The following is a 24,312-nucleotide window of genomic DNA, read 5'->3' on the forward strand; positions in this document are numbered from 1 at the left end:
ATGAGACAAAGGTTGAGCTGATCTCCTGTGCTCTGGACCCTGTGGGGCTCACCCCACCCCAGCAGGACCAGCACTTCAGACAACACTGCAGTGTCAAAGAAAGAAAGGTGTGCCAATAAACTGACTTCCAGCAGAGCAGGGTCTTTAGCAGCACCACACCCCCTCATGTTCTGGCCTCCCCTGGTGGATATTTTTTCTTTCCCACAGAAATCTCAAGTTGAAAGCATACTGCTTAGACATGCAAGAAACTGCCAGAAGCAGACTTCTTTGGTGAGGGAGGGAGCCTCCAGGGAGCTAGGGCTAGAGACGCCTTACACGTTCTTCCATTCTTCTCTGCAATTTCAATTTCATATCCTACCCCTCTACATAGCTGCATCTGACTTCAGGGGATCAGATTCCAGAAGTTGGAACCCTAAGAATTAGAGGCAAAAACGTGCTGTAACTCTTAAGCAGGACGGTGTAGAGCCGGGACAAGCACGTTCCCTCCAAGCAGTAAGAGGGGTACAAGACAAATAGGGGAGGGGGCTGCACACACTGTCATCTTTGTCTCCAATCTTTTTGAGACAGGGTTTCTCTGAGTAACAGTCCCTGCTTTCCTAGAACTTGCTCTGTAGACCAGGCTGGCCTTGAATTTACAGAGATCGCCTGCCTCTGCCTCTGGGATTAAAAGCGTGAGCCACAATTGTCTGGCCCTGCAATCTTAATTTTTAAAAAGTAAATCAGGTTTTTTGGCCTCTTATAGTTAAGATCAAGTGTAAGAAAGCAAATTATTGGAGTGTGGTGGCTGTTCTTAGTTGTCAACTTGACTACATCTGGAATTAACTAAAACCCAAGCAGCTCGATACACCTGTGAAGGACTTTTCGTAATGAAATCATTTGAAGTGGGTAGAATAACTTTTAACCCTTTAAGTAACCACACTTACTGCTGACATGAAGGAGGAAACTTTCGCTCTTTGCCTGCTTGCTCTCGCTCACTGGCAAGTTCATTCTGCTGTAAATGAAGACCAACTGAGACATCCAGCATTGTGAACTGAAAACTACTGGATTCTTGAACCTTCTGTTGGTAGACAGCCATTGTTGGACTAGCTGGACCACAGCCTGTAAGTCACTCTAATAAACCCCCTTACTATACTTATAGATAGACAGACTCATTCCAAGTTCTGTTCCTCTAGAGAACCCTACTACAGATTTTGGTATCAGAAATGGTTCTAGAACAAAGAAGTATGAGGATGAATTTTTTGTTCTTTGGTTTTTCAAGACAGGATTTATCTGTGTAATAGCCCTAGCTGACCTGAAACCAGCTCTATAGACCAGGCTGGCCTTGAACTCACAGAAATCCTCCTGCCTCTGCCTTTCCTGAGTGCTGGGATTAAAGGTGTGTACCACCACAGCCTGGAAAGAATGAATTTTTAAAAGTATCTGAATAGGCTTTCCAATTCGCCAACACCTACATGTACTAAAGCCAGTTATGGAAATCTCTCCTAGAAGCTCAGAAGGTATTGAAAGCCCACGGTGTGCACTACTTTACAAACTTAAGGAGACAAATGCATTTAATTCTTCTGATTCACCAATAGTAAGAGACAATGGATTTGGAGATTATAAATAAGCAAAATGATGATGCTGGTTGGTTGTTCTTAACATCTCTAGATAAACTGACAAAGGAAAAGAATGTGCTCTGTTCTGTGACAAAATTAAACTAACATTTCAGAATTTGGTAATGGACAACGAAGAACTAGGTGGTGAAACTGATTAACTCCTGATGTACATAAATAGTCTAAAACAGTGGTTCTCAACCTCCCTAACGCTTTGATCCTTTAATACAGTTTGTCATATTGTGGTAACCCCCAACCACAAAATTATTTTTGTTGCTATTTCATGACTGTAATTTTGCTACTTTCATGAATAGTAATATAAATAGCTGTGTTTTCTGATGGTCTTAGATGACCCCTGTGAAAGCTCACCCTCCCCAAGGGGTCTCCAATCACAGACTGAGAACCACTGGTCAAAAGGTTTCTCAGTATACCCTTGCTTACTTCTCTCCAGTAGCTACAGAAATCAAGCTGTGGAAAACCAAGCAAAAGCAAGCTCTCACTATAATGGCCAAATTACAAAGAAAATTCTGGAATTTTTAAGTCCCAGCCTTGGAGGGTGTCCACAGTTAAAGTAAGGTCATTAATGGGTAAACAATGGATCCATAACTAGGGATTGGGATGTGTGCGAGGACCAGAGTGAGGCTGAGAGCTTTGAGCCCTCAGATTCTCAAGAGCTCATCTCACCTTATAAAGGAGTCTCTCCACCCTCAGCAGAAGATGTACTACACCCCGATACTCTAAAATATTGTCTTTTCACCTTTGACTAAGGAAATTAATCCTTAATTGTCAGCTAAATCAGCAGTGACTTTCTCTAAAGAAGATGCCAGGCAAGACAATACTGATGATGTCCCTCGGGGGCCACCAATAGTTGCCTCTAGACCTATAGTCATACTAAGGCTAAGCAGGCTCCTAGAGAGGAGAGAGAAAGCATAGTTCACAAGAAGGTATGCTATACTATTTTAGAGTGTAATGAGTTTGTTAAGTAGAGTTTTATTACAGCAAAAGTCTGGGGAGTATGTGGGAATGGATTTTAAGGGTATGGATAACAGTGAAAGGAATATAAAACTTGATCAGTTTATGTGTTTATTGCTACAGGTCCATGGAATGAAGATTCTAAGTTTAATATGGGAACTCTCACAATTAAAGGGGGGGGGGTGTTTGAATGGTTGGCTGAACACTTGTCAGAAGATAGCCTACTAAAAAGGAGTTGGAGGTACCTGATATCCCTAGCTTCGTGTTGATGGGGTTTTAAGGCTCAGGAAAATTGCAAAACTTAATTGCTCAGGAAAACTGTTGAGTGGGTACAATGTGTAAAACCTAATCCTCCACCATGGGAAAAGCCAGAAGACACATGCTTCACTACTCCTATAAGATGCAAATGGTGAAGGAGCACCAGCATATTTGAAGAGCTTTGCTGTCACCCTTTTTCTTGTGCCAGACCTTAAGGTTGGAGTTGCTGCTGCTCAGCTTGGGTGAATTAAATGCAATGGGTTTAATTGGGTCCTGAGGAAGCAGGGTCAGGTGGCATCACTGAATCACCAAAGACAAGGTAGTCATAGTTATTGTAATAGGCAGCATAGACAAATAGTCTATGACCAGGCCAGGGGGGTGGGGGTGGGGGTGCACGCATTTAATCCCAGCACTCAGGAGGCAGAGGCAGGCAGATCTCTGTGAGTTCAAGGCCAGTCTGGTCTACAAGAGTTAGTTCTAGGGCAAACTCCAAAGCTACAAAGAAAACAAAAACAAAAACAAAACAAGTCATATGACCATAAAGGTCAGTAGCCAGACAGGAAGTATAGGTGGGGCAACCAGAACAGGAGAATTCTGGGAAGAGGAAAGAGTCAGTCTGCAGTTGACACCCAGATGCAGTGAGAATGTATCACTGATAAAAGGTACCAAGCCACATGGCTAACACAGACAAGAATTACGGGTAAGATATAAGAGTTAATAAGAAGCCTGAGCTAATAGGCCAACCAGTTTATAATTAATGTAGACCTCTGTGTGTTTCTTAGGGACTGAACGGCTACAGGACTGGGCAGGACAGAAATCTTTGTCAACAAGATGGAAAATAAATCCAAACAAAATTCAAGGGCTTTCTAACTCAATGAAATTCTAAGAAATCTAGTGGTGTGTTGCACCTGGCCCCTCATACCACCAAAGAAAGAAATAAGATTAGTGGGGGCCTATCTGAATTCTAGAGACAACACATTCCCCACCTGGGTCCATTACTCTGGCCCATATACCCAGAGACTCTGAAAGCTGCTAGCTTTGACTGGGGCAAGGAACAGGAGAAGGTTCTTCAATAGGTCCAGGCTGCTGTGCAGACTGCTCTATCACTTGGAACACATGATCCAGCAGACCTGATGGCTACCTGAGGTGTCAGTGGCAGATAAGAATGCTGTCTGGAGTCTTTGGTAAGCCCCTATAAGTGAATCACATTAGAGACCTTAGGGATTTGGGAGCAAGGCTCCATCATTATCTGCAGATAATTATTTTCCCTTTGAGAGACATCTCTTGGCCTGCTATTGGGCCTTAGTGGAAGCTGAACGTTTAACAATGGGCTAAGTTACCATGCAATCTGTGCTGCCCATCACTAGCTGGGTGTTATGTGATCTATTAAGCCATAAAGTTGGACATACACAGCAGCAATTTATTGTCAAATGAAAGTTATGTGTGTATATATATATATATTATGCATATTCGGGCCCACATGGGTCCTAAAGGTACAAGCAAATTTACAAGCAGAAGTTGCCCAAATGCCTACAGTTTCTACTCCTATTACAGTGCCGTTTACTGCATGCACCTAGAGGCTCATGGGCCTATATGATTGGTTGACCAATAAAGAGATGACTGGAGTCTGGTTTGATGTGGGATTCCCCTCTGTATGCTGTAAATATGTTTTATTGTCATTGGTTAATAGAGAAGCTGCTTTCGGCAAATGACTTAACAGAATATAGCCAAGCTGGAAAAGATCTTTAGAGAAAGTAGGCAGAGTCAGGGTGATGCCATGTAGCAGCCACAGGACACAGATGCTGGACACCGGACAAAACCATACCAGTAGGCCACAACCATATTGTGATACATAGATTAATAGAAATGGGTTAATTTAAGATATAAGAGCTAGCTAGAAATATGCATAAGCTAATAGGCTAAGCAGTATTGTAATAATACAATTTCTGTGTGATTATCTCAGGTCTAGGCGGCCAGGAAAAAATGAGCAGCTTCAACTAACACTAGTTTACTGACGGTTTAGCACATTATGCCAGTGACCACCCAGAAGTAGACAGTTGGCATCATTACTACCCCTTTCTGGCACAACCCTGAAAGACACTGGTGAAGGGAAATCATCATAGTAGGCAGAACTCAGGCAGTACACATGGTCATTCATTTTGTTTGGAAGGAGAAATGACAAGATGTGCGACTTAGTTGATTCATTCATTCAATGGATCAGCTGGATGGTCAGAGACTTGGAAAGAGCTGATTGGAAAATTGATAAGACAGAAATCTAGGGAAGTATGTGGATAGGTACCTCCAAATAGTGAACTGCGAAGATACATGCATCTCATGTAAATGCTCATCAAAAGGGGACTTCAGCAGAGGAAGAGTTCAATAATCAAGTAGACAGGATGACCCACTCTTTGAACAATCAAGTCTCTTTCCCCAGCCATCTCTGTCACTGCCCACTGGGTCCATTAACAAAGTGGCCATGGTAGCAGAGATGGGGTTTATGACAACACGGACTGCCACTTGCCAAGGCTGACCCGGCTATAGGTGCTGCTGAGTGCCAGATCTGCCAAGAGCAGAGACCAATGCTGAGCTCCATTTCCTGGGATGACCAGTCAGCAGCCTGGTAGCTGGCTGACTACTCAGGACCACTTCCCTCCATGGAAAGAACAACGCTCTGTCCTCACTGTTCTAGTTAAGCATTTGCCTTTCCTGCATGCTATGCTTCTAACAAAACCATCATCTGTGGACTTACAGAACTCCTTATCTACCCTCAAAGTATTCCACACAGTATTGCTTCTGAACAAGGAACTCATGTCACAGTCAGAGAAGTGTGACAGTGTGTTCAATATCATGGAATCCGTTGATGTCACATTCCCCACCATCCTGAAGCATCTGTCCTGACAGAAGGATGGAATGGCATTTTGCAAACAGTATCAATTAGATGGCAGCAGCCTGGAGAGCTGGGGCAGGGTTTCCAGAAGAATTTGAATAAGTGGGTGGAAAAGGGAATAGTTCTACTCACTATCACCCTTAGTGACCCACTATAAAATCTTCTGTTCCCTGTTACAGTGACCTTAAGTTCTCCTGGCCTAGAAATTCTGGTTCCAGAGAGAAGTGCTCCTGCCAGGAGCCACAACATTCCATTAAATTCCATTAAACTGGTAGCTCAGACCACTCCCTGGCAACTTTGATGTCCTTAAGCCAACAGATTAAGAGAGGAGTAACAGTGTTGAGGGTCACTGTTCCAGATTGCTATGGGGGCATCAGGCTGCTTCTCCACAATGGAGGTATTATGTCTGGAGTAGATTCTTTAGGGCATCTTTTGGTGCTACACTATCCTATGATTAAACTACAACAACCTAATCCAGGCAGGATGACAAAGGACACAGACCCCTCAAGAATGAAGCTAAGGGTCACTCCAGGAAATGAGCCAAGACCTGCTGAGGTGCTTCCTGAGGGTGGAGGAAATACAGAATGGGTAATAAAGAAAGGTAGTTACAAATACCAGCTAAGGCCACATGACCAGTTGCAGAACAGGATCATAATTAAGTGTTTCTGTCATATTCTGTTAAGAATATGTACAGAAATTTGATATCAAATTTCTTTATTTCTTCAATTTCTTTATTATGTAACATCAATTAAGGAGACATTTCCACCTATTCTAGAATTTATAATGCACTTGCAGTTGTATGAGGGATATCATGCTAAATATAATTATAACCTGGTTATTGTTTTCATTTGGAAATTAAGCATGACTTGAGGAGATGTGTCAAGTTGATAATGGGTGGACTTGGGATGGCTGTTATTGGTTGTCAACTGACTACAGCTGGGACTAACTACAACCAAAGCAGCTGGATACCATGAGGGATTGTTCTTAAATCATCTGAAGTGGAAAGAACCACTTTTAACCCAGATCTTTTGTGGTGGAAAGATCCCCCTTTAATCTGAACCACCCTTCTGGTGACAGCCTATATAATGGACATAGAAGGAAGCTTTTGCCCTTTTCCTGCTGGCTCTCACTCTCTTTCCCTGGCAAGTCCGCTCCTTCACTGGCATTAGAGCCGACTTCTTCAGGATTCCAGTGTATCCTGAAGATCAGCTGGGATATCCAGTCTTGTAAACTGAAAAACGATTGGATTGATTCTTGGACTGTGTGTTGGTAGACAGATATTGTTGGACGAGGTGAACCACAGCCTGAAAGCCTATAAGTCATTTTAATAAATCACCATTTTACAGGTATATACGTATGTATATATGTGCACATATAATGGGATATATATACATATATATCACATACATACACAATCATTCTATATAATGGGATATATATATACATATATATCACATACATACACAATCATTCTATAAGTTCTGTTCCTCTAGAAAACCCTGACTAATATGCCTAGGTTCAACTGCCAGCACCAAAAACACTGGGCATGTGTAATGGCATATGCATGTAACTCCACCATGTAAGAGGATAGAAGTCCAAGGCTATCCTTCAACCTGAGTAAAAGACCCTGTTTTCAAAAAAAGAAAGAGAGAAAGAAACGGGGGTGGGGGAGGTTAGGATGTGCAGCAAGATGGCTCAGTGGGTAAAAGTGCTTGCTACTCAAGCCTGACAATTTGAGCTCAATTTCCAGAATTCATGGAAGGAGAGAACTGACACCCAAGTTATCCTCTGATGGCAACACATGTGCCTATACTGACTCACACATATACATGGACATAAATAATTACATTTTTTAAATAGAAAAAAAATAGTTGTTTTGGGAGTGGATATTTAGTATATACACATATCAGTTCCACTGTTTCTAATTGTAGAAACTATAAGATAGAAAACACATCAGGGGACTGGAGAGATGGCTCAATGGTTAAGAGCACTGCCTGCCCTTCCGAAGGTCCTGAGTTCAGTTCCCAGCAACCACATGGTGGCTCACAACCATCTGTAATGAGATCTGGTGCCCTCTTCTGGCCTGTAGGCACATATGTTGACAGAATACCAAGAATACTGTATACATAATAAATAAATAAATCTTAAAAAAAGAAAAAAGAAAACACATCAGGAAGATAATGGGAGGTTAAAGGCTGACAAAAAAAGCAAAGGAATTCTGGGTGATGGTAATAAGGAAAGGATGCCTTGCGTTTCCAATGGTCTTAGGCGATCCCCATGAAATGGCAGGCCACCACCAGCACACCATGGGTTATGATATGACCCACAGGTCAAAAACCACTGCTCTAGATGGTACTGGGGAGCCATGGTGGTGTGTGAGCAGGTAAGCACTGGACTAACTGGAATGGTGGTGGTGAGGTGGCTACAGATACACCAGTGTGCTTTTTATCATAATTCAGATATATGCTGAATGTCAAAATATTTTATATCTCAATAAATCTGATCCTTTTTAAGATGGCAAAAAACGGAGATAGTGAGGTAACTAAGCAATTAGATTGCTTTACAACTCTTGCAGAGGACCTGGGTTCAGTTCCCAGAATTACATAGAAGCTCACAACCACCTGTAACTTTAGTTTCAAGGGGATTTGATGATCTCGTCTGATCTCTGCGGGCTCCTACATGCACATGGTACACACACACACATATAATAATGCTTTTTGTTTGTTTTTTGAAAGCTAGCATTGAACTCACAGAGATCTGCCTGCCTCTGTCGCCCAAGGGCTGGTATTAAAGGCATGCACCACTACCACCTGGCCATATATAATAATTCTAAATTAGAAACACAGGCTGGTAAGATGGCTCAGCAGGTAGAATGAGCTAAAACTCATATGGTAGAAGTAGAGAACCAATTCTTATAAGTCGACCTCTGAAGGTCAGGCATGGTGCTACATGTCTTGAATTCTAGTATTTAGGAGACAGAGGTAGTAGAAGAACCCATGAGTCTGAGGCCAGCCTAGTCTGCATGGAAAGTTCCAGAACAGACAGAGCTACACAGGAAGACCCTGTGATATGTCGGAAGTCCTTCAGTATATGTGTTGCTTTTATTGGTTAATACATAAAGAATCTGCCTTGGTCTGTGATAGGGTAGAGTAGAGCTAGGCAGGAAAAACTAAACTGAATCCTGGGAGAAAGAAGGCGGAGTCAGAGAGGACCCATGTAGCTGCCACTGGGAACAGACGAGCCAGAATCTTGCTGGTAAACCACAGCCATGTGGAGATACACAGATTAATAGAAATGGGTTAAATTAAGATGTAAGAGTTAGTCAATAAGAAGCTAGAGCTAATGGGCCAAGCAGTGATTTAATTAATACAGTTTCTGTGTGGTTATTTCAGGAGTCTGGGTGGCCAGGAAACAAAGAAGCGGCCTCCTACTACACCTGTCTCAAAGACAAAAAAGAAAGAAAGAAAAATGAAAAAAAAAAAAGGCACCATGAACAAGCTGTCCTCTGACCTCCTCTACATGAGCTCTAGGACATGGGACACATGCACACAAACACGTCTTCTTTTGGATTTTCGAGCCAGGTTTTCTCTGTGTAGTTGTAACTGTCCTGGAACACACTCTGTAGACCAGGCTGGCCTAGAATTCTCATAGATCTGCCTGCCTCTGCATCCCGGGTGCTAGGGTTAAAGGAATGCGCCACTACCACCTGGCTATAAAAAGGATTTTTTTTTCTTTTTTGGTTTTTCACAACAGGGTTTCTCTGTGTCACTTTGTTGCCTGCCCTGGGACTAGTTCTTGTAGACCAGGCTGGCCTTGAACTCACAGAGACCCTCCTGCCTCTGCCTCCTAAGTGCTGGGATTAAAGGCGTGCGCCACCACTGCCCAGCTTTATAACAAGCATTTTTAAAAATAGCAAGAACACTTTCAGTTTGTAGATAGGAAAGACCTTTAAGAAGAAAGTTGTTGAAAGGGGTAGGAGGCTGAGAACTCCTCCCTATCCCACTTCTCAAAACGTTATCTGACTGCTTTCCTGTCCTGCAGCCAACTAGGACTAGACTGTCACAAGGAAAGCTCTAGAAAGATGAAGGCAGCACTCAGACCCCAGAGCAGAAATGAGTGAGTGGCTCTGAGGAAACAGGGTAAGAAAACCAGGGAGTAAAGCCAACAACCAGCCTGGGATGGAACCCAGAGTCTGAGCCACACGGGGCCACTCACCTGGCCTTCCACGGGCTGGGCACTCTGGTGACGGTCCTTGTCCTCAAGTTCCAAAAGCAGGTAGACAGGCTTGCAGTCTCTGGACTCATTTGGGAAGCCTCTTGTGTCTACCTTCCTCTTGATGGTGGAGTTCCAGTGATTCTTCACAGCATTGTCCGTCCTGTGGGGAAACACAGGGGCCCCAGACATGTGGCTCCGGAGCGCTTGGAGGCTTTTCCCACCCTGCTGCAGCGTATCCCCATCTCTAAAGTGAAGGTTCGGCCGAATGCGCTGTGAGCATTGTTCAGCTCTGCAATGAAGTCTCACTGTTCGTAGCCCTCCAATGGCCTAGCAAATATCCACACATCTCCATGGAATAAGCAGATGAAGGACTGAGTACAAGCTGGACTGACCCAGAGAGCTTTTCTGAAGAAAGAGCAGTGAGAACTGACAGCAAGTGAGTAGGCCTCACAACAGGGCAGGGCAGCAATGTAGGCAAGGTTGTCAGAGTGGCTCATGGCCAAGCAAACAAGATGATTGCAGATGGAGGTGAGGCTACTGGCATGTTCAAGGCCAATGTTTCTTGCCCAACCAAGCAATAAGGCAGGCCCTCAAAAGTAACACAAGGGGCTGAAGTTATTTTAACAGACAGTTGAGACTCAAAAGACACTTTATCACCTGGCCTCTTTATTCTTCCTTCCAGGATCACACCTCCATGACAAAGGAAGGACTCAAAACAAAACACAGAAAACAAAAGCAAAGTAGGGACAAGAAAACAGGGAGGGAAGTAGCAGCAAATCAGATTTTAGAAGTTATTGGAAAGTGGAAAGAGGTCAGATGAGTAACAGACAGCCCAGGAGTCTAGGAGTCCAAACCAAACTGACCTTACCGGAAGACGAACTGGAATCGGTTCACCCTCAAGGCTCCTCCCAGGGCTTCCCAGAACTCCAAGAGCCCCAAGATTGTAGCAACCAGATTGAATGAGCACAGACAGGCACAGGTTAAGCAGAGCAGCTGTCTGACCTCCAGCTCCTGACCCTGACCTCCAGGCAGGAAGAGATGTTTCCTCTTTAAAAATAATCCAGTTTGTGTGTTGGGTATAGCTCAGTGCAAGAGCATTTGACTGCAGACATAACCCAGCAACCATGGCCACAATGGACAAAAACAGGACAGAAGCTGGGGCTTCATGGAAATCTGCACCCTGGAGGTGAGAGTCCCAGTGCCATGGCATCCCAGGCAACAGCTTCTTAAAGGAATAAGCGACCTCGAGGACTAAATAAATCCAGAGAAAAACATTAATTCTTGGAGCATCCCAAAGGGCCAGCGAACAACAAACCCAGCAGGTAAGCAGCAGCAGTGTGCAGTGGGCTTCACAACAATGGTTGCCAACTGCTTCCTAACAGCGAAGAGCCAAACACAGATCGGCAATCCTTCAAAGCAAACCTCCTGCATTAACCAATATGGATGGGCAAAACAAAGAGAAAAACACTAGGCCATAGTTCTCAACCGCCCTAATGCTCCAAGCCTTTAAGACGGTTCATGGTGTAGTAAATCCCCAACCATGAAATTATTTTCATTGCTACTTCATAGGCAAGCACACAGTGCAGGAAAGGTTTTTATGTTTTGTTTTTTTAAATCTTTTGATCTTTAAAAACAGGATCAACGGTGAAATAAATGGCTGCAAACATACGTTAAGGATCTGGGCCAGATTTAGGAAATAAAACTTTTTTTGGTCTTGGTTTTTTCTCTGTGTAACAGTCCTGGCTGTCCTGGAACTGGCTCTGTAGACCATGCCTGTCGAGACTGGCCTCAGACTCACAGCGATCCGCCGGCCTCTGCCTCTCGATTGCTGAAATGAAAGGTATGCACTACCACCTCTTAGCCAGAAAACAAAACTTCTTAGTTAAAATAATTTCCAAAGGATTGGAAGGTAAAAGCCAAGAAACTTCTGTGAAAGTGAAATCAAACAGAAAACAGAGAAAGATGAAACGATCACAGGATGCTCCCAATACTCTGAACAAAAATGACTTTCCAACTTTACATATATTCAAATCATCTATTACATTCGGGAAAAATTGAGGACTGAGCTTTGGATGCTAATGAAGGATGTGTTCCACTAAAATAAGGACATAAACAAAACAGAAGGAGTCTAACAGTATGAGGGACAAAAGATATTTAATCTAACAACAGAGAAACCCTGTCTTGGAGGAGGAAAAAAAAGTAAGAGGCATGTCTCTTACTGTGGGACAATGGTCGGTACCATCACTTGTATTTTAAATAAATGCTGATTGGCCAGTAGCCAGGCAGGAAGTAGGGGCAGGGCAACAAGAACAGAATTTTGGGAAGAAAAAAGACTCAGCCTGCAGTTGTCACCCAGACACAGAGCAAAGCAAGATGTGACTATCTCACCAATAAAGGTATCAAGCCATATGGCTAACACAGACAAGAATTATGGACTAATATAAGTTATAAAAGTTAATAAGAAGCCCAAGCTACTAGGCCAACCAGTTTATAAAGTAGACCTCTGTGTGTTTCTTTGGGACTGAATGACTGCAGGGCCGGGTGGGACAGAAACCTGTCAACACTCTCCATCTCCTGGTGGCTGATGGGACTTCCACCTACCTGTATCATGTTTGTCTTAAACTCTAAAAATAACATTGTCTTTGAGATTAAAAAAACAAAAACACCCGTGAAAGGAGGGCCACTTAGAAAGAATAGGCAGGGAAGAAGGAAATATATTCATACACAGTACTAGTGCTTGAATTCTATATTCAAGGCAGTGGTATAAGCTCTGTTGTCCTAACTAAAAATTGGGCTCACGGGATATAACAGGTATCCTAGTTATCTTTTTCTCCCGTCTGAGACGGGGGTCTCTCTTTGTAGACCTGACTGTCTCCTTTTAGACCAGGCTGGCCTCAAACTCAGAGATTCACCTGCCTCTGCCTCCAGACTGCTAGGATTAAAGGCGTGCACTATCACATCAGGCTGTCGACACCTAGTTAGTTTTAACTAACTACTTGTCAGCAGGGCGATAGTAGTGCATGCCTTTGATCCCAGCACCTGGGAGGCAGAGGAAGGAGGATCTCTGTGAGATCAAGGCCAGTCTGGTCCACAGAGTTTCAGGATAGCTGGGGCTATATAAAGACCTTGTCTCAAAAAGAGGTGGGGAGGGGGGGACCAAAGTTTGCTAAGTATAAGCCTGCAAGTGAGCTAAAGCAAGCCAGTAAGCAATGTTCCTCCCTGGTTCTGGTTTCAAGTTCTTGCTCTACTTCCCTCAACTGTTACCTGGAAGTGTAAGCCAAATAAACCCTTCCCTCCTCAACTTGTTTTATGTCAGTGTTTTATCACAGCAACAGGAGAACCAGAACAGCTGGATAGAATGGGGCATCGGGGAGGTAAAGAAGGTCAGAGTCCCAGGAAGCTAAGTCTGTGGCTGAAAACCAAGACAAACAACATCACAGGGGCTGAGGAGACAGATGGTCCAGCAGCTAACAGCATAAATCACTCACTCTTCCAGAGGATCCAGAATTGATTCCCAGCACCCACCAGGTAGCTCACAACTGCAACTCCAGTCTTAGGACATCCAATGCCCTCTTCTGGCCTCTTCAGGCACCAGCCAGGCACATGGTACAGATGCACAAGCAGGCAAAACACTCACACACATTAAAAAAAAAAAAAAAACAAACATAAAAAAGAACCCAGAGGTGTAATAGTCTTAAGAACAACAACGTATCATTCATTAATATGGAGATTGGCTAGGCAAGGTGGTGTATACCCACATTCAGCACTCAGGAGGCCAAGGCCACAAGGTAAAGTCGGCATGTCCCTGTCTCCAAACACAAACAAGATGAGTCTGGTTTAGCAGAAAGTAGGAAGTGGGGACAGAAACCGGTGTTTCCACCATACTCCTTTTAACAGGATATAAACTGACGTACTGCCTTTTTAGCCCTACCCTGTTGATGCGTGTCTCTGGAGACAAGGCGGGTTGAATACTGAACAACGCGGGACGGCTCACTCTATCCAGGATGGGCCTCACCTCCTGGAGCAGAAGACAGCTCACCTCCCTGGCAGCATCTTGGCGATCTCAGCCCAGCGGTTGCCCAGCACTTTGTGGGCCTCGCAGATTATGCGATCTTCCTCCTCGGTCCAGCAGGACTTTTTCACTTCGGGGTTGAGGTGATTGTGCCAGCGCTCACGGCACTGCTTCCCCAGCCGACCCTTCAGGTGCTTGGCAATTAGCGTCCACTGTTTGGTGCCATACTTCTTGACCAGCTCAATGACCTTGAAGAAAATATCAGTGAAGGACCTGCCCCTCAGTCACCCCCACTTAAGCATTACCAGATCCGGATGGGTCTCACTTCGCAGGGCTTTAGAGAGCTACAAGCCTGAGAGGTCAGCCCCAATCACACTGAAGAGTTATTTCATGTCCTCTTGGCACTTCTATGGACATCAGGAGGGTAAAGCCCCAAATTATGGCACCTAGAGCTAGACTTTGGTTTTCAATCACCTCTCTGAAAGGCTCTTTTGCTCAGAACACAAACCCTAACAGGCACAGTCACCCAGCTAGGCCCTCTTCAATTCCTTTTTTCCCCCAAGGCAGGGTTTCTCTGTGTGGCCCTGGCTGACCGGGATCTTGCTCTGTAGACAAGGGTGACCTCAACCTCAGCATGCCTCTGCCTCCTGAATGCTGGAATTAAAGGCTTACACCACTACTGTCTGGTTCCCTCAATATTTAAGACACACAGTCCCAACCAGAGAAGAGTAGATACTTATAGAAAAAGCAACTTTTGCATGGAAATATTCTATTTCATCTGTGTAATTAAAAATTACAGGGTTTCACCACGTAGACCAGGCTGGCTTTAAATGCTGATCCTTCAGTTTCCACCTTCTCAGGGCTGGGGTTACAGGCGTGTGCCACCATACCCAGTTTGCTGTGACTTAGGTGCAAAGGCAGCTTGTGGGCCAAAACCAAGGAGATGTACCAGAACTGCAGAAGAGCAGCCCAGGGCGAGCATAGTTAGTGTGGAGAATAGCAGATCCTTCCTGTGCCTTGGTTTACTCCCCTTTAACATGGAAATCACCCACCTCACAGGACTACGGACACTACAGAACTAAAGCACTGAAAAGCCAAATGTGGCAAACACCTGTACTCCCAGCTCATGGGAGACAGAGACAAGAGCATCAGGAGTTCATGGCCAGCCTTGGTTACATAGCAAGTTTAAGACCAGCCCAGGCTATCTGAGACCCTGTCTCAAAAAATGAATGAAAAAAAAAAATCCTAGAAGGGGTTAGGAAGGGAGGTAAGCTCAGTGGTAGAGAGCTTGCACAACAAGCAATAGGTTCCACCCGAATCACCATAAAACAAGGTCTCCAAGTTTTGTGACTGTGTGATATAACCATTATCATAGCATCTGTCATATTATCATAGCATCAATGACAGTTGCCACTGGCTGAGCAAGCCCCTTCTGTGCACTACACATAACCTTTCCACGTTCTTTGTGACAGCTAAGGTCACCCGTTAAAAGACGGGTCATTCATGAGGTGAAGTGGCCAGTATAGGCCCAATACCCAGGAGGCTGTGAGTTCAAGGCCTGCTTAGGCTACACAGCAAATATGAGACCAGGCAGGGCTACATGGCTGGCCTGTATCAAAACACACACACACACACACACACACACACACACACACACACACACACACGACACTTAGGACTAAAGCGGAGTGGTACAGGGATGTTTCACACACACACACACACACACACACACACCCCTGAGGACACTTAGGACTAAAGCAGAGTAGTACAGGGATGTTTGGATATCTCAGTGTCTGGCAATGGTGAAAGCCCACTGTGTATGCAGCCCTTTGCCAGCACTTACTTACCTTCTGATCTTCCTCTTTGGTCCATGGTCCCTTAACAAGGTCTGGATTCAAAACCCTCAGCCAACGGTACTGGCATTGCTGGTCTGTGCGGTTCTGGGACAGGAACAGAAATAATTGTGGAACCATAAGATTGAACTCTGGTTGAGCCCTGAGCTCAGGGGCCAGGACGCAAGCACACGTCAGATAGCTGTCTTGTGCCATGCACCCACCACACACCAGAGGCCGACCTACCAGAACAACAGTGCATTAATTTTGATTCAAAGGATAAATTCAGGCCCCATGGAAAGTAAGTTCCCACCCTCTGAACCTAGCATGTGTGTGGGATGCACTACTTCAACATCTATAAAAGCTTTGTGGTACTTATTGGCTCCTGCTGTCTTCTCACTTACTTACTTATTTAAGTTTTTCGGGACAGGGTTTCTCAGTAGCTATGGAGCCAGTCCTAGAATTTGCTCTGTAGACCAGGCTGGCTTCAAATTCAGAGATCCGCCTGCCTCTGCCTCTAGAGTGCTGGGATTAAAGGCATGCACCATCACCATCTGGCTTATTATTTTTAATCATTTATTTTTATTATATGTGTATTGGTGTTTTGCTTATATGCATATCTGTGTGAGGGTGTTGGATCCCCTGGAACTGAGTTACAGACAGTTGTGAGCTGCCATGTGGGTGCTGGGAATTGAACCAGGGTCTTGAACCAGGGTCCTCTGGAAGAGTTGTCTGTGCTCTCAACCAATGAGCCATTTCTCTGGTCCCACATTTTTAAAGAGTTCAGACTATAAGGAAGAAAGGAACAAGGAGGGCACAGAGAAGTATGATGATCTAGCCTGAGATGCCCATGGAAGGCCAGCAGTCAAGTGACAGCCTTGTGCATGAGCCTGTCTAGACGCCTGCAGTCCTGGGGAGGGCATACAGAAGAAGCGCTCTTCCCCAGAGGGCTCTGAATGTTCCACAGAGTGGTACCAGTCACCTGCGCGGGAGCCCTCAGCTGAAGTCTGCTCAAAGGATGCTTCCCCTCAGTTTCAAGTTCATGGCCCAGAGCTAAGTACCCAGTTGCTCTTGACTTGAAGGAAGAAATGCAAACATGCCTTTGGGCCTAGGACCAAGGGCCTGGTAAAGAGCTGCCGGAATCTTCTCACTGGGTACCTTCTGGGTTTTTTGTTTTGTTTTGGTTTTGGTTTGTTTGTTTCGCTGTGTAGCCTTGGCTGCCCTGGTACTTGCTAGGTAAGCCAGGCTGACCTCGAACTCAGAGATCTGCCTGACTCTGCCCTGTGCCCCGCCCCCACCCGCATACTGGGATTAAAGTTGTGCACCACCTCAGCTCAGCCTCCCAGGCTTTCATGTCTGTTTTCTAAATACCTCTTGAAGCAGGCCACCCAAAGCCCTTGCCCTGGGGGGCCAGTACTCACAGGAAAGTGACTGGCCAGGAACTTCCAGTCTTGCTGTCCAAACTGCCTCACCAGGGCCCTCAGTTGCTCATCCTGGCAATGAAGACACAGAATTTAGTTCATGTGTGTGGCAAGTTTTATAGCTGCTATGACACTGCCATATTCATGCATTCACTAAGGAACTGAGTGCCTACTAAGTGCCAAGTATTAGTCCCAGCAGCAGAGAGCAGCAAGTCAGCCTGACAAGGAGCAGAGGGCAAAGAAAGCCTCAGCAAGCACAAGTACAGCCACTCGGCAAGAGGGTGTGCTGGGAGTTAGGGTGATCAACTCTTCAGGCAGGCAGGCTTTTAAAAACAAAACAAGATAGCCAAAAAAAGATAGCTAGACTGAGGAAGGGGAGGGAAGGGGGATCCGACCAGAGAGGCTAACGGAGAAAGGCCAGAACTGATTCATTAGGCACTTGGGCAGCAGATGATCAAGGTCCAATGTGCTTGTCACAATGTATCAGTGGGCTGCCTCAAAGTGGGAAACTTTCAGAAAACAGAGTCTATTTTAACCTCTGCACTTGAAACAGAGACAATAGGACCAGGAGTTCAAGGCCATTCTAAAGAACAGGCTAACAAGCATTCCAGAGCATCCAGGAATACAAGAGACCTACCTCAAATCAAAAACAACAAAATCCCACAATGTACTTTCCCACTTAGGACTGGAAATGTAGTTGAGTTGCTACAGTGCTTGCCTACTGTGCACCTACTTCAGGAAAAGTGAAAATTCAACATCATCCTCAGCTGTATGACAAATCGGGAGGCCTGCCCAGCACACATTAAAAACCCTGTCTCAAAACCAAAACAAGTGTGAGGGAGACCGCTCAGTGGATAAAGGCACTCGCTAAGTCTGACCACATTACTTCAATCCCAGGACCCAAATAGGAGAGAACCTATTTGGCCCCCAAAAGTTATCCCAATACACACACACACACACACACACACACACACACACACAGGTGCAATAGAACAAAGGAAAAGAAAACTTGTAGAATATGCCAGCCCTCTCACACACAAAAATAACAGTATGTAAAATTAATTAAAAGCAGCTAGAGAGATGGTTCAGTGGTTAAGAGCACTGGCCGTTCATTTCCATAGGACCTGGGTTCAATTCTCAGCACCCACACTGTAGTTCACAACTATCTATAACTCCAGTTCCAGTAGACCTGGCACCTTCTTCCGGCCTCTGTTGGTACCAGGTACACAAGTGGTGCACCTACATACATGCAAGCAAAATACCCATACATATAAAATAATAAAATTACTTTGTTTTAAATTTTTAAAAAAGTAATAAACATTGTTTTACAAGGAATGCAGATTTAACTTTCTAGCAGCCAAGGGTACTTAGGGTCAAATGTCCCCACCAAAATTCACGTTTAAACTTAATCTCCACTCTACAGTATAATGAGGTAGTCTCAGGATGATTAGGTGTTGAAGTTCTATGATCTCTGCTGTCAGAATGGTTGCCAATACATGGACTGATGGGTTAGTATCTTAAGTAATCTGTTAAAAAAGCCAGTTTGGCATTTGCCTCACATAACCTTCTTGCCATGTGATGCTCTACACTGCCTGGGAATAGAGCCACACCCCCCCAAACACATACACACACACACACACACACACACCAGTAAAAACGGTAAATGGTGAGGTGAACAAACCTTTCTTTATGAGCTACCACTCTCTGGAATTAGGATATAACAGCAGAGAACAGACTGAGATAAAGGGCAAGAGGCACCTGAGGAGGAGGTGCTGAGGTCTAAGGACTACGCCCCCCATCCTCAGAGGAGCAAAGAAGGGAAGCAGATGGCCCATCAACTTTTCACTGTCCAAGAACGAGGGGACACCGCCAGCTGCCCTTCACCCTCTCCTCCCCAGTTCCCTGGAGTAGCTGAGGCTCACCTCCTCGTGGGTCCATTTGACCTTGCACTTGTTGTCCCTGGGCTCCAGGAGGTCTGAGTCCGTGTCCTGGTAGTGTAGCTCCTCCAGCTCCTCACTGCGGAAGCAAGCTAAAGGTCATGGACAGCATGTTTACATACCTTTACCTGGGGATGGTAGTGCAAGGCCAGGGTCGGGTAAACTATGGGAGGTTTGGGGTACCAAGTCTTTCTTTTCTACTTTTATAGAAGTAGGTACAGGCTGGGTGTGGTGGCCCATGCTGGTAATCCCAGCACTTAGGTGGCAGAAAGATCAAGAGTTCAACCCTAGTCTGGGTAAAATAAAACCTTGTCTCAAAAAGCCAAAAAATATAGGCAGATGTTTGCCTTCTGGTTTTTTTTTTTTTAAACTTGTTTCTTTTTTCAGACACTCTCTATATAGTCCTCTATCCTGGAACTTGCTGCATAGACCAGGTTAGCCCCAAACTCACACCCTCCTGCTGCTGTTAATACCCACCATGCCCAGACTCTGCCTTCTGTTTTCTTCTCAAACAGGTTTATGGGCTTTAACAATTACATTCACTTATCTGTATGCCTATGCATATACGTCAGCACCTTTACCTGCTGAGCCATCTGCTCTGCTCACTGCTCAGTTTATAGTTCTTTGTGATTTGCTGAGACAGTCTTGTTAAATGGTTCATACTGGCCTCCAAAGATAATCCTACCTTCATCTCTGGGATAGAAATTTATGCTACCATGCCTGGATTTATTTTCCTTTTGTTGTTTTATTTTTGGGATAAAATTGTCCAGCACCCACAAAGTCCTGGGTTCTAACTTCCACCTCACCACAAATACAAAACAAAAACCCTTCACAAAGATTGTAGTATTTTAGAGGGTGATGGTGGTGCACACACCTTTCATCCCAGCACTTGGGAGGCAGAGGCAGGAGGATCTCTGTGAGTTCAAGGCCAGCCTGGTCTACAGAGCTCCAGGACAGCCAGAGTTACACAGAGAAATATTATCTCAAAAAATAAATAAATAAAAAAGATTATGGTATTTAGCTGGGCAATATTGTATATGTCTATAACCCCAACACTCTGGAGACCGAGATAGTGGATTGCTGCAAAATGATATTCAGAACTATATTCCTTCTTTTTTCTTTTCAACAGTAAACTTACACAGGTATTAGTTATTTCCTTTAGACTTATTTTATGTTTATGAGTATTTTGCCTGCAAGTGTCTCTTACACCAGATCTATCTATGCCTGGTACATGCAGAGCTAGAAGAGGGTGCCTGATCCTCTAGAATTAGAGGTCCAGATGATTTTGAGTCACCAGGTGGGTGCTGGAAACTGAACTTGGATCCTCTGCAAGTGCAGTAAGTGTTCTTAACTACCAAGGCATCTCTCCAGTCCCTGGCATTGGATATTTTCAAGATAGCACGTAATCATCAAGCATGCAAAAATTTAAAAGTCCTAATTACTTAGGGGAAATGTCTGAAATAACTTTTTCCATTTTTTTTTAAATGTGGGATTAAAGGCTTACTCCGCCACACCCAACCTAACTTTATTCACTCTTGCCTGCAAATGAGCACAATCAATGACAGAAAAAAAACTCAGAATACAATTATTTGAAGTCTAAAGGCTTTAAAAAAAAAAAACTAACATAGACATTTTTGTTATTGTTTTGCTTTTCAAGACAGGATTTCCCTGTATAGCTCTGGCTATCCTGAAAGTCATTCCTATAGATCCAGAGATTAGCCTGCCTCTGCCTCCCTGCTGAGATGAAAGGCTTGCTCCAGGATGGGGCCAGTTAACATGGAATTTATTTTTCTGTTACCCAAATCCTACTATCCAGCTTAATGCTCTGAAAAAGAAGACCACAGCTGGGCGGTGGTGGCGCAGAGAGGCAGAGGCAGGTGGATCTCTGTGAGTTCGAGGCCAGCCTGGATTACAAAATGAGTGCCAGGACAGGCTCCAAAGCTACAGAGAAACCCTGTCTCAAAAAACCAAAAAAAGAAAACAAGAAAAAAGAGAGCACATTATGAACCTCTAAGAATGCTAGTTAGGGACTGCAGAGTTGGCTCATCGGTTAAGAGAACATATTGCTCTTGATGAAGACCCAAGCTCAGTGTCCAGCACCCTTTAGCACCACCTCCCAGCTCCAGGAGAATCCATGGGCACTGGCCTCTGTGGGGACCCACACCCAAGTGAGCATAACCACACACACACACATATATATATAATTAAGGAAGGAAAATAGCCAGTTATTCACAGAAAGTTTTTAATCCTTCCCCAATTCCCCAAGACCTGCGTTGGGTCACCTCTAGCAAATATACTGCTAGGTCAGTCCTCTGTAACTGGGAAAAGCGGAGATTTGCAAACAAGACAAGCCACACTTTGCATCTACACACCCTTCTCTTTCTTCCCCCCTCAAAGGCAGTGGAGCTTCCCAGTCACTCCTACACACCCCAAACACTTTGGAAAACCAGGCCCTGACCTCAGTTCCAACCTCTGGTCTTGATAGCACCCGCAAAGGTCAGCTCCACCTTCACAACCTGGTTTGGCACAGAACGACCTTAAGAAATATTTGCCCAGGAAGTGAGTGGATTTGTGAATAAATGAGTACTTGCAAAGAGAAGCTGCCTACCAAACAATTTTAAAATTCAGAATAAAATGAAAATAAGTCTCCAACCCTAACAATACATGGTACTGGATCTGGACCGCAAACTTGTTCTGTCATTTGACCCAATGCATGCACCACCTACCACTGTAAAGGCAAAATCTACTAAGTATTAATAATGGATCTTGCTTCCCCAGTACCCAGCACAAGGCCCAGATTCTATTAGAAGCTCAGTCAATGTTCTAGAACAAAAGGTATCTGTGCAAAGAAGCTCTGATGCTGTATAAGGGGGACACTAATAAACAGATGGGAGGTGATGGCATTCACGAGATATTTTCTTACACATTTCCAAGGTCCCATTTAACAGATGTGAACACTGAGGCCAACTAGAGTTATGCTGTGTCAGGCTCGACACCTTTACACCCTCACCTCCCTAGTAATCACAGCTTGAAAAGCAAGAGGCCAGTGTGTGGTTTAAAAAAAAAATCCCATTTTTGTCCACATACCCTTTCTCTTGCCCTCGTAGGTTCTGGGCTGTGCTCCAGGGAAAGGTGAGTCAGAGGCCAAGAGGGAAGTGGGGCACTGGGGTACAAGGGAGCTATAACATGTGGCAGAAAAAGGGCTGAGGCTGGTGAAGACGCAGGGACACTGAGCCCGTGCTTCACAAGGGTCCCTCCAAGTGAGCCCCGCGGACTCCCGGAGTTAATCGGTCCGCGCTCTTCCTGGGCACTGAGTGCCTCAGAAACTGGGGCAGGGGACACCCACCCTAAGCAGCGCTCACGGACCGAACACTTTCCAGCCATGAGGAACTCTGTGAAAGTAAGCAAGCTCGGGATCTGTTCGGTATCCTCGCCCTAAGCCCAGTTCGGCCATCTCAGGGCGTGGGTGTTCTGGACCCAGAGGAAACACTACAGACCCCATGATCTCACCCCGTAGAGAGGGACAGAGGCTGGAAAGCCCCGGGGTCAGGCCCCAGATACACAGGTGTACGGAGGTCCAGGCTTGACCCAGTCACTTACCCTCTGGGGAACTAGTAAGAGGGAAACGCGGCTCCCGCCTGGGGCCCGGCGGCCGCTGGCAGAGTCTCGTCACACATCATCTGTCTCTACTGAGCCCCAGCTGCCCCAAACTAGCGTGGGACAGGAAGAGGGCTTCTGAAACCAAACCGAACCGGCCGCGAATCCCCAGGAGACAGACAATGAATCCCCGGCCTCACACCCGGCAGAGGGCCCGGGGGCTTTGTGCTTCCCGAAAGCAAACAAGAAAGGAACGCCAGCAAATACGAGCCGCTCTGGGACGACAAGTGTCTCCCACTCGCGGCGACCAGGAGAGACATTCTCCCTGTTCAGTAGTGAGCCTCCAGCTGACACCGCGCGCACCAGTCTTCCTTCCCCACCCTGCAATTAGGCGGGAGATGATGGACCTCACCCAGGGTCGGGACCGGGTTTCGGTGCGGGGAACCCGCGCTTTCGTGTTCCCGGGCCCAGAAGGCCCGGGAATCCGGGCGAGGGGTCCCTTAGAGCCCCTCAGCGTGGCGCCCTTACACCGGGTGGCCTCGCGGAGTGCATTCCCGCGGGGACCCCACCTCAGGTTTGCAGACCCAAGGGGAGGGGCGAGAACCCCAACACTCACCAGCGCGTCCGCCGAGACATCCCCCACCCCAACCCCGACCCGGGCCGCGCCGCGCCCTCACGCCCGCCGGCCGAGCCCGGAGCGGGAGCCGGGCCGGGGTCAGGACTCGGGTTGCTCCGGCCGCTCCCGGCCCCAGGCGGCGCTCTGAGGCGTCTGCGTGGCTGCAGGTCTTGTGGCGCGCTCTCGGAACTGCAGCTGCCTCAGGAGTGCACAGAACCACTTTCCTATCTCCCGCCAAGAGCGTCGGCGCCGCCCGGACCTGGCGCGCGAGCGCGGGGGCGGAGCGTACGGAAGGGGCGGGGTGGACCAGTCGCGGGGCGGAGCCCGCGCGCCCAGGGCCCTGGGAGGAGCCTATAGGAGAAGCAGAGACTCGGGAGAGGAGCCCTGGGACAGAGACAGCGGGCCCATGCTACAGCCGGGGTTGTGAGAACCTCAAGACTGACAGACCTTGAGACTCGGCCTTGTTCGGATCTTAGGTAGACACCGAGCAGCATACAGAGCAAAGAACCGAATGAGGAGAGTCAGATGGAAGAAACTTACCGCACAAATTGTCACTGCTCCAGTCCAAGCCACTGCCCCTACAGCCCCCACGGTCCCTTTTTTCTGGGTTTGCCCCCCTTTCCTTTACAAGCCTTCTTGCTTCTTCAGCTGTCTCAGAGAGAACCAGCTAAGATAAGAATGCCAACATTTCTCTCACCAAACTTCTTTGCTAGGGGTTCTTTTACTCCATATTCAAGTTTGTAAAGGTCTTCCAGATCACCGCACCAGCCCCAGAGAGGAGAAATTTAGTCTCCCAGGTTTTGCTTGGGCCATTTTCTGCACTAGTAACTTCCCATACCTCCCACCACTGGAGTCCCTTTCCCAATGCACTTGCTGATGCATGCAACTGAACTGTGAGCATCCTGGAATTCTAGCAGCCTTTCCTACCAGGAGGTATAGGAACACTCAGGTAAACGTCTCTTGACTTAAATAA

The 24,312-nt window shown here is 45.9% G+C and overlaps 1 protein-coding gene across 1 annotated transcript in view; it reads right to left on the reverse strand.

Moving 5' to 3' along the window:
* The window catches only part of Mybl2 (MYB proto-oncogene like 2), a 36,848-nt gene extending 13,364 nt beyond the window's left edge, over positions 1–23,484 (reverse strand). The window contains exons 1-6 of the mRNA XM_085697057.2: positions 23,340–23,484; positions 19,112–19,205; positions 17,190–17,261; positions 15,784–15,876; positions 13,964–14,184; positions 9,925–10,084 (exon numbers count right to left, since the gene is read on the reverse strand). Of these exons, the coding sequence (XP_085553183.1) occupies positions 9,925–10,084; positions 13,964–14,184; positions 15,784–15,876; positions 17,190–17,261; positions 19,112–19,205; positions 23,340–23,359 (660 nt within the window). The 5' untranslated portion in view covers positions 23,360–23,484. The remainder of the gene's footprint in view (positions 1–9,924; positions 10,085–13,963; positions 14,185–15,783; positions 15,877–17,189; positions 17,262–19,111; positions 19,206–23,339) is intronic.
* Between the last annotated feature and the right edge of the window lie 828 nt (positions 23,485–24,312).

The sequence above is a fragment of the Myodes glareolus genome, chromosome 10 (genome assembly GCF_982192425.1).
Source record: "Myodes glareolus chromosome 10, mMyoGla1.1, whole genome shotgun sequence".
Classification (NCBI taxonomy): domain Eukaryota; kingdom Metazoa; phylum Chordata; class Mammalia; order Rodentia; family Cricetidae; genus Myodes; species Myodes glareolus.